This window comes from Typopeltis vanoorti, chromosome 23 (genome assembly GCF_054136105.1).
Source record: "Typopeltis vanoorti isolate ZY-2024b chromosome 23, IOZ_Tvanoo_1.0, whole genome shotgun sequence".
In the NCBI taxonomy this organism is placed as follows: domain Eukaryota; kingdom Metazoa; phylum Arthropoda; class Arachnida; order Uropygi; family Thelyphonidae; genus Typopeltis; species Typopeltis vanoorti.
Genome location: NC_143571.1, coordinates 61,905,811 through 61,918,170, shown reverse-complemented (window position 1 = coordinate 61,918,170; position 12,360 = coordinate 61,905,811). Strand labels below are relative to the sequence as shown.

The window sequence follows — 12,360 nt, the reverse complement described above, 5'->3', positions numbered from 1 at the left end:
GTCTTGACTTGCCATAACAATGGTGAATGTATTTTTAGAGCAGTTGCCTGACAAATAGGAAAGATTGAAAAGATGATAGCGTTTGTTAACTCCTGAGGTAATGTTTTGAGCACACTGGAGAGATACCATCAAGGTTAGAAGACTTGTAATTATTAAGTCTGTCTAAGATTCTGATTTCTTTCTGATGAAAAACCAGGGAAGGCATGACATGAGATGGTTTTGCTAATGTAAGGAGCAGTTTGTGTTCACCTTATGATAGTACCATTTTGACATGAGAGCACTGAAATACACTACCGTCATTCGAACATGAATCTTCTACATTTCATCCTTTCAAAATCAAATTTGGATTTGTTGATGTTTTGCATAACTGTTGGAAAAATTAACTTTAAGTTACCAGTTGAAATTTAAGGATGTGTGGGAAGATGGTTTGATGGAGAATCAGACCATTCCAAGTGCAAGGGTGCATGCTATTCCCACTGTTATTCATCATCTGTGTGAATCACATTATGAAGAAAAGTGATGTCAAATATAATATAATATAACACATTCAAAGATTATTAAACTCACCTAAGTGTTTAATTGCAATTTCTGGATGTTTTGACATGCATTAAAGAAATGTTGCAATCCCATGGTTGAGTAATGGAAATGCATTACAATAATCTAAGTTTCTTATTATTATTATCCTAAGATCCCATGAAGTTGAAGACTCATCTAGGAAGGTCCTTTATCACATGCACAGCTCATCATAACTTTGCCTTAAACACATTCAAATTCTCTGCAGATGCAAGGCATTCCAATCATTCACAACTCTCCATGCAAAAAATCTGCTTCTCACTCTCTTGCTCATACCTTCCTTATACGGATTCAAGGGATGACCTCTTGTTCTTCCACCATTTTATGAAAAACGTTTTCAATGTTAATCCTATAGCAACCCCTTACCAAGTTGTACATCTCTATCATATCACCACTCTTCTACCTATCCACAAATTTTGCAAATTGCATCGTCTCAACCTTTCTTCATATTCAATATTGTAGAGATCACAAACTATTTTGATCAGTCACCTCTGGATTTTCTTTTAGAAAATCAGGTGACAAAATCTGTGCACAGTAGTCAGTGTGGCCTAATCAAGACCTCATACAATAGAACCAAAATCCCCTTACTTCTACACGTTGGTGTCCTCTGCATCATTCCCAGATTTCATTGTGCTGTCTCCACAATTTTGGCAGTGTTCTCGAAATTTTAAGTCTTTATCCACCATCACCCCAAGATCTTATATTTCCTTCACCTGCAACAATATATCCCCACCAAGTATAAATTCTACATCCCATCTTTGTTTCCCAAAATTTAAAACCTTATATTTTGCAATGCTGAACTGGTATTCCTGCTCCCATGACCATTTACTTAATCTATTCAGGTCTTCTTATAAGGCCAATATCTGTTCTACTTCTTATAATTCATCCCAACTTTGCATCATCTGCAAACAACTGAATATCCCCATCCAAATCTCTAATATCATTAACATACAGATTAAATAGCAGTGGCCCTAAAACTTATCCCTGAGGCACACTACTAGTGACTTTCCTCTTCTGGAATATTGCTCCCACCATGCACAGCTTGCTGATATTTATCAGATAGCCAATTTCCAATATAATGCACTAATCCAGTATCAAACCCCACCCGCTGTAGTTTGACTATCAACTTATCATACAGTAATCTGTCAAAGGCCTTTCCAAAATCCAAGTATACCACTGTATTACAAAAAGGTGACAACTAAACAAAGTAGACACATTTTTGTAATAAGTAATCAGAATACTAAAACATGACCTCCCTTTAGCAAATTCGTTCTGTCCATCAACGATAATACCACTGGTGTCAACCCAGTTCTGATTCCTGGTTCTCACCAGCCTCTCCAACATTTTAACCACAACAACTCTCACACAGATAAGCCTATAATTTGTTGCATGAGTTCTGTCACCTCCCTTATAAAGCAGCACAATCTTGCATTCCTTCCACTCTTTTGGAACTTAACCAACATAAGACTTATATTAAACAATTATGTCAAGGTAGATGTCAGCTCCATGGCACATTTTTTCAGAATACATGGTGATATATCATCACGTTCCAGCCTTATTAATATCAAGTTTGCCTAATTCCCCATATACCTCTTGCTTGCTTACAGTCAGTCTCACTGCTCTCAAACTCTCCATGATGTCACATTCATGAGGATGGAATTGGAAGGCCGGGATATCACCAGTGCGTGGGAAATTATGAAAGAATATTTGTTATCAGCAATGGTAAGTTGTATACCAATAGTGAAGAAGAGGGCGCAATTTGGAGTAAAGTGGATGACAAACAATATTAAACAGGAATTGCATGCGAAAAAGAGGCTATGGAAGAGATATAAGGAGACAGGTGAAGAGATGCATGAGGAATATAAGACACAGGCCAGAAGAGTGACTCGTGTGGTAAGGAAAGCGAAACTGGAATATGAGAGGAGATTGGCCCTAAGATCCAAAGAAAATCCTAGGGAATTTTTTAGCTATGTGGCCAGTAGGAAGAGAAATGACTGTGGAAGAATGATATTGTGGGATAAAAATGGGAATAGAGTGACTGATGCAGAGGACATAGTGGAATTGTTCAATGAACACTTTATTGGAGTATTTCATCCTAGAGGAGTCAGTTTTAATGCTAGAGGGATAGGACTGGTACGAGGTCTGGAGGTACAGGAGGAGAGTGTGTTTCAGATACTGAGTACTCTGGATGTCAGTAAAGCTGTGGGACTGGATGGTATTTCGCCACGAGTTTTGAGAGAATGTGCTAGGGAATTGACAATACCTTTAACGTGGCATTTCAATGAAAGTCTGGCTTTGGCAAAGGTGCCCAGGGAATGGAAGGAAGGTAAGATAGTGCCATTGCATAAGGGTGGTAACAGACTGGAAGTGTCTAATTATAGGCCAGTCTGTGTGTCATCAGTAGTTGTTAAGATCTTGGAGAAAGTAGTGAGGGACCGTGTACAGCATTGGGCAGATGAGGGTAATGTTATCTGTGAGAATCGACATGGATTTGTGAAAGGACGCTCTTGTTTTAGCAATATGCTAGCCTTTTATAATAAAGTTACAAGAGCATTAGATGAGGGAAAGGCATATACTGCAATTTTCTTAGACTTGGCGAAGGCATTTGACAGGGTGCCACATGATAAGCTGATATTTAAGTTGCAGCACATGGGTCTGGATGTCAGATTGGTCAACTGGATTCAGGATTGGCTGTCTGATAGGTATCAGAGAGTTGTGTATGGTGGAGCAGTTTCCAGGAGGCAGAGGGTTACAAGTGGGGTCCCACAGGGCTCAGTACTAGGACCTATATTGTTTAACCTTTATATCAATGACATAGCCAGTGGATTGCAGGGGGATATTCAGTTGTTTGCGGATGATGCGAAGCTTGGAAGGATTATTAGTAATAGTGCAGATGTGGTAGCCCTGCAAGAGGATTTAAATAAGCTAGATAGATGGGCAAATGAATGGGGGTGTCAGTTTAATGCAGCAAAATGTAAGGTCTTGAGGTTTGGGAAACATCGATGGGATGCTGCATACTCTATGGGAGGAGTTATACTGGAGGAAGTAGGGGAGACAAGAGATCTGGGGTTGATGATTGATAGAAACCTGAAGTTTAGGGGACATATTGCAAAGGTGGTGAAGGTAACACAGAGGATTGCTGCTATTATGAGAAGGACACTGACCTGCAGAGATAAGAGGGTTATCATTCCGTTGTATAAGTCTCTGATCAGACCACACTTGGACTATTGTTCTCAGATTTGGTCCCCAGGATTTGAAGGGGATAAATTAACCGTGGAAAGGATACAAAGACGGATGACAAAGATGGTTTCAGGACTGTACAAGGATAGTTATGAGGATCGGCTGAGAGAATGTGGACTGCAGAGTTTGGTGGATAGAAGAAGGAGAGGTGATATGATTGAGACTTTTAAACTGTTGAGAGGTGGTTACAGGGTTGACACTAGGGAGTTCTTTCGCTTGGTTGATCAGCGGGAAGGAGTGATGACAAGAGGCCATCCCTGGAAGTTACGAAAGGAAACTGTGAGCAAGAGGGTAAGGAGTGGTTTCTTTGTGTGGAGGGTGGTTGAGCCGTGGAATGCATTGCCTGATGGAGTGGTGGGAGCGAGAACGGTCAGTGGGTTTAAGGAGTGGTATGATAAACTTTGTGTTTCTCAAGGGGGGACTTCCCCTCGATGAGTCTTGACAGACTTTATGTCTTAGAAAGGACCTCCCTCGATGAGTCTTTTGACTCCTTGGAGGCCTGAATAATAATAATAATAATAATGAGGATGAAAGACTTCTATGAACTGCTCATTAAAAATCTTAGCTACATTCTCCACAGTAGCAGTTGTCATTGACTGTTCTTTCCAATCAATGACATTCTACCATAATCATTCTTATTTTTGCTGGCTACACATCAAAAGAACTCCCTAAGGTTTTTTTTTGGCTTCATTAGCTAATTGGTGCCAACCAAGTCACTCTCTTTGCATGTTCTTTGTAATCCTCATGGAATTGATTATTACCACTCATCTTATGTTGTCCCTAATGCCTTCATCTCCTTCCTTACTCTACCGTTCTTTCCCATCGCTTCTTACTTGATCAGATTCATTCTCTGCACTCATTACTCTCCCTTCCAGCAGCAGATTCTCCAAATGACTCGCACCAAAATCATTCAGATGCAATCCATCACTCTTATACAGTTCAGTTTGTCCTTCAAACTCATTCCATACATTAACTAAATCCACTCCTTTCTCCTCACACATTTCTGCTAACATATCATTCACAATCTTTGTACTCCACCTTAACTCATCAATGTCATACCTGGGCAACACACTAACTACTTTTGCAATCCCACTATTATTTTTTATTCTTCTTAACAACATTCTGATATCTAATCTTATGTTTTCCTTGTTCCCAGTCAAGTCATTTTTTCTGTTACTACTACCAAATTTCTGTTACTACTACCTCTTTTGCTCGCTTACTCCTCATATTCAATGCCTCAATCTCTCTATTCCATTTTACCTCCAGGGAAACAAACCTTGTGTATCTTTTGTTACCTCTTTCATACCAACATCATTTGTTTTCATCTTCTTCACTCTTCCATTCATATCTACAATTCTCTTCATTTAACTGCATCCATTTCATTTCTTGCCTCATTTTCACCACCTTAGCTTTCAAATTGGCACCATTTTTTTTATTATCATTCATGCTGAATTTTATGGCAGTTAAACACACACTTGTTTACCACTCATCACCTTACCATTAATTGCACTCTGTTTTCAATTCCACTACATTCGTATTGCTTTCATCATTCTTACTACCATCAGTTGAGTTAAGCAGATTGCTCATTTGTTTTTTCAATACTTTTTTACTAAATATTTTGCTGCTTTTTTACAGTGTTTCTCTCTTTGCTATCAGACAAGCACTCATCCTTCTCATGGCATTCTGGTTACTAACACCTTCAGTTACTGATACTTTACTGCCCATCAAGATCACACACACAACTTCCATCAGCCTTAAATTTCTATAATTTATCAACATAATGTAACAAATGCATATAGCATACCTCATATTTCTCGAAATGACTAAATCAAAATTAAACTCCTTTAACAACAAAGCTGCTGCCATCTTTCCTTTGCCGGTTACTATACTCCACTCTAAGTTTAACATTTTTGTAAACAAACTTAAACAAGCCCACATCTTTTAACACAATTCTTACATATAAACACACACTTATTTAAAATTAATTAGTCAAAAAATCTTATCTGAACCGGGAGTCTTCTTTACACAAACATTTCCAGTGAAATGCAGCCTAGTGAAAATTTTATCAGATATTAATTCAAATTAAAAATCTCCCAGATTTCTAGCAAATTGATACAGTCATATTGTTTTTTTTTTCCCCTCCTTCATTTATAACATTGTTGTACATTTTCTTCATTTTTTTCCCAAATGTGTGCTATATTATACTGAGCATTTGTATTTAGGTTTGTAGAGAGTCAAAATTCTCCAGAAAATGATCCATTAGTTCTTTGGATGAATGGTGGTCCTGGCTGTAGTTCTTTAGATGGATTTCTCAGTGAACTTGGTCCATTTCATGTTAATCCAAAAGGTACTGCACTGTACCAAAATTCTTATTCGTGGAACAAAGTAAGTAATACAGATTGTTTTGGTCATTTAATTAATGAGTGATAATTATTAATATGAAAATGATTGTGATAAAATGATTTAATAGCATATTTTCATATGTCGTCAAAATTATATGACAATATGTCATGTAGAATTCCCAGGTTTGACTAATTCATCTGTATACCCATTGAATAAATAAAATGCTTGAAAGATTACTTGGATGTTGAAAAACACACTAATAGGTAAAGATAGGGAAGTTATTATCCCTCTTTATAAGGCTATGAATGAGTGAAATGGATTGACAGAATTGGGGGTGAGTGCCCTGACAGTGAATGAGTTTAAGGAGAGATATATGTAATAATAAATTTAGTTTAATCCTTTATCCAAGTGTGTGCAAACAAAGTTTGCACCTGAAAGTATCTTCAGGACTTTGGTAAAGTGGTACAACACCGGGAAACTCCTTGCAAAGGTGGAGCAAGCTACCAACACTCCTATCTCAGTATCTCCCATAATGCAAAACACATCTCCTTGCGGATATGTATAATATTATGCATTAAGGGAAGAGCCACTACCCAGACTAGTTTCGACCTTTATTTTGGGAGATACTGAGATAGGAATGTTGGTAGCTTGCTCCACCTTTGCAAGGAGTTGCCTGGTGTTGTACCACTTTACCCCAGTCCTGAAGATACTTTCAGGCACAAACTTTGTTTGCACATACTTGGATAAAGGATTAAACTAAATTTATTATAGTCTGACCAAGTGAAAAATAAACTTTCGAGAGATATATGTTTTGTGTGTATAAAGATTAGTGTGAATCCCAGACTCCATGGAGATACTATATAATAGTAACATTTCTTTAAGTTTCTGGCTGTTTTTTTCAGATGTGCTCTGGATATAGAGAATAGTCATAGCATTAATCTGTTTGTTGAAATGGATGTGAGGTGATGAGATGGACAACTATTTTGTTGTCCATTTTGTTCAAGATGTTTATTAAATCTACATTTTCTCTTACTCATTCTGGTACAAAAATAAATATTTTGGGTTAATTAAATTTTTTGAGTGACTTACAAATAATAATAATTCCAATGTTAATGTACCTGGTGAAATACGTTTAGCTGAACACAACCTTTTTTGTTCTTTTGTGCCTCACAAAAAGAAAAAGAAAATAAAGACAAAAATAATGTATCTGTCCTACATAAGCTCTATAATGAAACCGCTTTATTTTTGAAATGCATGCACATTGAGGTCAAGCAAAAATGCAGACATTCCATTGGAGGGCGACTCATATACCTTTTCTTCTTTGCATCAATCTGAAAATTGGTAAATATAGCAGCACATCACAACATCCTGTCTTGTGACTTCTGAAGAGAAAGCCTTAAACTCTGCCCCACAAAAACCAACCATTTGGCTTCGTTATGTAGATGATGTATTCGCTATTTCGCCACACGGCTCCGATGCACTCCTCTCCTTTTTAACACACTTAAACAACCAACACCCCAGAATCAAATTCACTCTGGAAGAAAAAAAAAACAACTGCATCCCTTTCTTAGACACACTAGTCACCCGCCAGCCTGATGGAACCTTGGTTTTCTCAGTATATAGAAAACCCACCCATACAGGCAGATACATTCACCAACAATTCCCCCCCCCACACACACACACAACAATATGGAGTCATTAAGACACTACACAACAGGGCTAAACTTATCTGCTCGAATGACAATGCCCTAACCACAAAACTAAGCCACATTCTCAACACTTTCTCAGCCAATGGCTAACCCCCCCCCCACCAAAAAAAAAAAAAATCCAAAAAATATTGAAACCAGTAAACCACAACCCTCCCCTCCCCCTCACAACAAGGATTACTCTAAATCCATCACCATACCCTATATCCAAGGCACCTCGGAAAAAATCACAAAAATCTTAAAAAAACATAACTTCTTGTTACAAACCATATAAAAAAATTGGCATCCCTTATCCACTCAACTAAAGACCAACCTCCCCCCACTAGACCTACCTGGTGTATACCAGGTCCCTTGCAGCTGTAACCCTTGGCCAACTTCTATATGGAGACTTTTGAAGAAAAAGCCTTAAACTCAGCCCCACAAAAACCAACCATATGGCTTCGCTACGTTGATGATGTGTTCGCTATTTGGCCACATGTCCCAGATTCACTCCTCTCCTTCCTAACACACTTAAACAACCAACACCCTAGAATCAATAATAAATTTAGTTTAATCCTTTATCCAAGTGTGAGCAAACAAAGTTTGCGCCTGAAAGTATCTTCAGGACTGGGTTAAGGTGGTACAACACTAGGGCAACTCGTTGCAAAGGTGGAGCAAGATACCAACACTCCTATCTCAGTATCTCCTATAATGCAAAACACATTTCCTTGCAGATATGTCTAATGTTATGCATTAAGGGAAGGGCCACTACCCAGACTAGTTTCGACCTTTATTGAGGTCGAATGGGAGTTCATGTCTCTCATCATCGGCCTTTGGAGAATAAAGCATGCTGAGGGTCAGCAAACAGTAAGAGAGGAGAATAATGAAAGATAGAGGTAGGATAGTAGGAGGTAAAAGAGGCCTTAGTCAACCTATTTAGCCTTATATGGCTAATTGGTCTGTGACACATATTCTCAATTTATCTGTTAAAAAAAAAAGAAAATTTAACCATAAAAATTTTGACTAATAGTTCACTTATAAATTTATCCTTAATAATTTCGTCAGTTATCTATGAAGGAGATCCATTGACCTGTTTTGAAAACAGTATTTTCAGTTAGAACTTTTTTTTTTTTTTTTTTTAAATTACATAAAAATCAAAGGACTTAAGGTCCGGTCAGTTGAACTGAAAGGGAACAAAATAAGGAACTTGCAGACCTGGTACCACTGGGACTTAGAATGGGGTAGAAGACTGGCCCGGGAGATGCCGCTCACAAGGAGCAGCACCGCCTCGCAGTAAGCCTTCGCAGCCCGGGTTCTCAGATCTACCCCCCTTATTTGGAGTAAAGGAAACCGTACCAGCGAAAGCTTTGTGGCGAGGAAGAACAGAGTGGTTGTTACTTTTCCTAGGGAGAGTTAGGTGGAGTTTTGGAGATACTAAAGAAATATACAGGGCTTGATGCGTCCCTGTATAAGAAAGCATATTTTCGGTGGTTTGCAGTATTTGTTCACAAATTTAAAGTCGCCTAGTAGATGTCTCTCTTGCGCAAGAAATTTAGGAAGGTAAAAAAAGAAACCTTTCCTTATTCCTGCGTACATTAAATTTGCGTCCCGTACCTGGGATTTTTTCCGTACCTTCTAGATGTGATACTTTAAGACGTTAATTAAAAAAATGGCGAATTTTTGGGTCTTGTTGACTGGTGGCGGGAATTGCAGGTGTATGACCTCTTCTAGTGATAGCATCGGGATTCCCAGTGCTGTGCTCAGTCTTTGCCAGACGTGTTGGGCTGGTGGGCAAAAATAAAAGAAATGCTCCACCGTTTCCACGCCCCGGCAGACATCACAAAAGGGATCGCACGGACTGGGTACGTACCTAGATTTAACCTGTTTCACCGGGAGCTGCCCATAAGCTATTCGCCAGGCCAGATCCCGATGAAAAGGCTGTCCCCAGCTATTCTTGATGTTTTTAAAGAGAATTTCATTGTTTGTCCCGAGGTTTGGTGTATCACGCCTGGAGAGTTGGAAGAAATCCCAGTATGCTGCTTTCGGTTTGTGTGTGAGGATTTCTGTTCCTTTGTCTCTAAGTACTGTGAGTGATTTTACTAGTGTGCGGTACCACTTGGGCACAACCCTTGCACGGGGTCCAGCATAGTCCGTGGTTCCAAAGAGGGGGAGGAAAAGTCCTATAAAATATCTAATTAGGAGGCCTGAAATATGGTTTGAGTTTAAGGCCTTACGTACGGTTTTGAATGTATTTGCATAAAGCAAGCTTTTGAGATCAGGCAGAGCGTACCCCCCTTCTTCATGTTTTAGTTGCAGGTATTGTTTTTTAACCTCATGTTTTTTTTCATTCCAGAAGAAATCTATGAGTTTTTTGGATAATCGGTTTTCTTGTAGCAGTGTGATGCCTGTGATATTGATTGTGTGCATCAGCATTGGGGTAATGATTGTTTTTATCACTGTGGCTCTGCCATAAAAGGAGAAAAAGGTAGGTTTGAATAGACTTATCTTTTCCGTACTTATTTCCTGTAATTTTTTAACTGGTAAAGCTAGCGACTCAGAAAAGGGAACTCCTAGTATTGTTAGCGGCTGCATATGCAGCGCTAAACCGTAGGGAAGTCCGGTGTTATGGAAATTTCCAAAATTTTTGATTTTGGTTTTTTGTGCATTAACTCGGAGACCACTGACTATGCTGAAGTTTTGCAGTATGTCAAGATAGATGCAGATAGACTCAGAGTCTCTGAGTGTGGCCACTACATCATCTGCATATGCTACTATTTTGCACTGTTTGGAAACTTGGGGCAGTGGAATACAATTAATTGCAGGGGTGTTCTCTATTCTTTTGATGAGGGGTTCTAATGCTAGGGAAAAGAGAAGGGGGCTTAGTGGGCAGCCTTGCCTAACCCCTCTCTTTATACGGATTGGTTCTGTCAGAAACCCATTAATAGACAGTTGTGTCGAGGCCCCGCGTACATATGTTTAATTGTACGCCGAAGTCTCGGGCCTATGCCTACTTTTTTTAGGGTGTCCTGTAAGTACGTGTGGCTGACGCTGTCAAACGCTTTTTCCAGGTCGGTGGAGAGAAGTGCCAGGGGTATTTTCTTTCCTTGGCCAGTCTGATTAGGTCTCTTAGCAGGAAGAGATTAAATTCCATAGATCTACCTGGGATTCCATAGACCTGTGAACTTGTTATTATGTTTTTTATTCCGCCCTTAATGCGTGTACAGATAATTTTTGCGAAAAGTTTATAGTCTAGGTTAGTTAAGGAGATGTGACGCCAGTTATTTGACAAGGTCCGATCTCGGTCTTTTTTGGGGATAAAGATTGTATAGCTCGTAGCGAATTCCTCGGGGATGTTTCCCGAAGTGAGGAATTCGTTAAAGATCTTTACTAGTGCTGGCAGTACAAGGTCTCAGATAGATCTATAGAATTCTATCCCCAGTCCGTCTGGCCCTAGGGTCTTTTTTATCTTCATCGTTTTGCACGTGGCTTTTATTTCAGCTGCAGTTATCGGCCTGTCATGCAGGGCGCTAAGATGCTCGGGAAAACGTTTGACGTCCCACTCACTGAAGTCATCCATGCCCTGCTGGTGAAAGTGACGGAGTATTTCATGGGTTGAATTTAGAATCTGGCCTTTCTCCTTGATCTGGAAAATCGTTCTTTCATCGTTTGCTGCCACCCATTGTTGATTGTACAATGCGGCGGAGGGTGTTTCCAAATTTCTGAGATAGAGTCTCGTGCGAAAGTCGAAGTCATCGACTCTACTATGCCGCTCTTGCTGCAGCTCTATTTCTACCTGTCTGATAAGATGTCCGCAGGGAACTCCGCTCCGTTCGCTTGACCGGTACCAGCCAAGTTCCCTGTAGAGATCCCTCGGCCGTTTACGTTGTTGGTAGACCCTTTCGCGCCCACATTTTTGAAACAGTTCCTTGGCCTGCCACTTAAAGTGCAGCCAGTTTTCCCAGTCCCAGTTGATGTTTGTCCATTCATCACAGAGTTTCTGTAGCTGGTCGCTAAAAAGACTGGGAAAGGTAGGAGGAAGCCTCCAAGGACCTCTGGCTGTTTCCATAACCTCTGGGAGTGTAATTTTTAAAATGACCAATTTGTGGTCTGTTGACATGTTGTATGCTGTGGTGTGACGTGTCCTTTGAACATACTGTTCCAAGTTTTGGGACACGTACACCCTATCTAGTCTCGTCGATATCTGGCCGCGGCACCACGTTGTTTCTACCTTCGATGGGTTATTCCTCCTCCAGAAATCGACGAGATCAAAATTTACACAGCATCTTTTTAGAGCGGCGGTTCCGCCGGTTCCGGAGTTTGCGTTCCCGCTTACTTTGTCCAAACATGTGTCTTCCACACAATTCCAGTCCCTGGCTACTGTTAGGTGTTCTGCTCCCAAGAGGTAGTTTTCAAGGGCAGAGAAGAAACCGCTTCTGTGGTATGGGCTGTTCGGGGCGTATACTGCAACAAGCCGGATGGTACGGCCACCGTACTTCCAGTCTACCGTTATTAGACGACC

General features: G+C 39.9%; 1 protein-coding gene across 4 annotated transcripts in view; it reads left to right on the top strand.

Moving 5' to 3' along the window:
* The window catches only part of LOC150093905 (lysosomal protective protein-like), a 135,534-nt gene that overhangs the window by 32,699 nt on the left and 90,475 nt on the right, over positions 1-12,360 (top strand). For all 4 annotated transcript variants that reach the window (XM_090413074.1, XM_090413078.1, XM_090413076.1 and 1 more), the window contains exon 3: positions 6,036-6,198. In XM_090413074.1, coding sequence (XP_090269200.1) covers positions 6,036-6,198 — 163 coding nt within the window. The remainder of the gene's footprint in view (positions 1-6,035; positions 6,199-12,360) is intronic.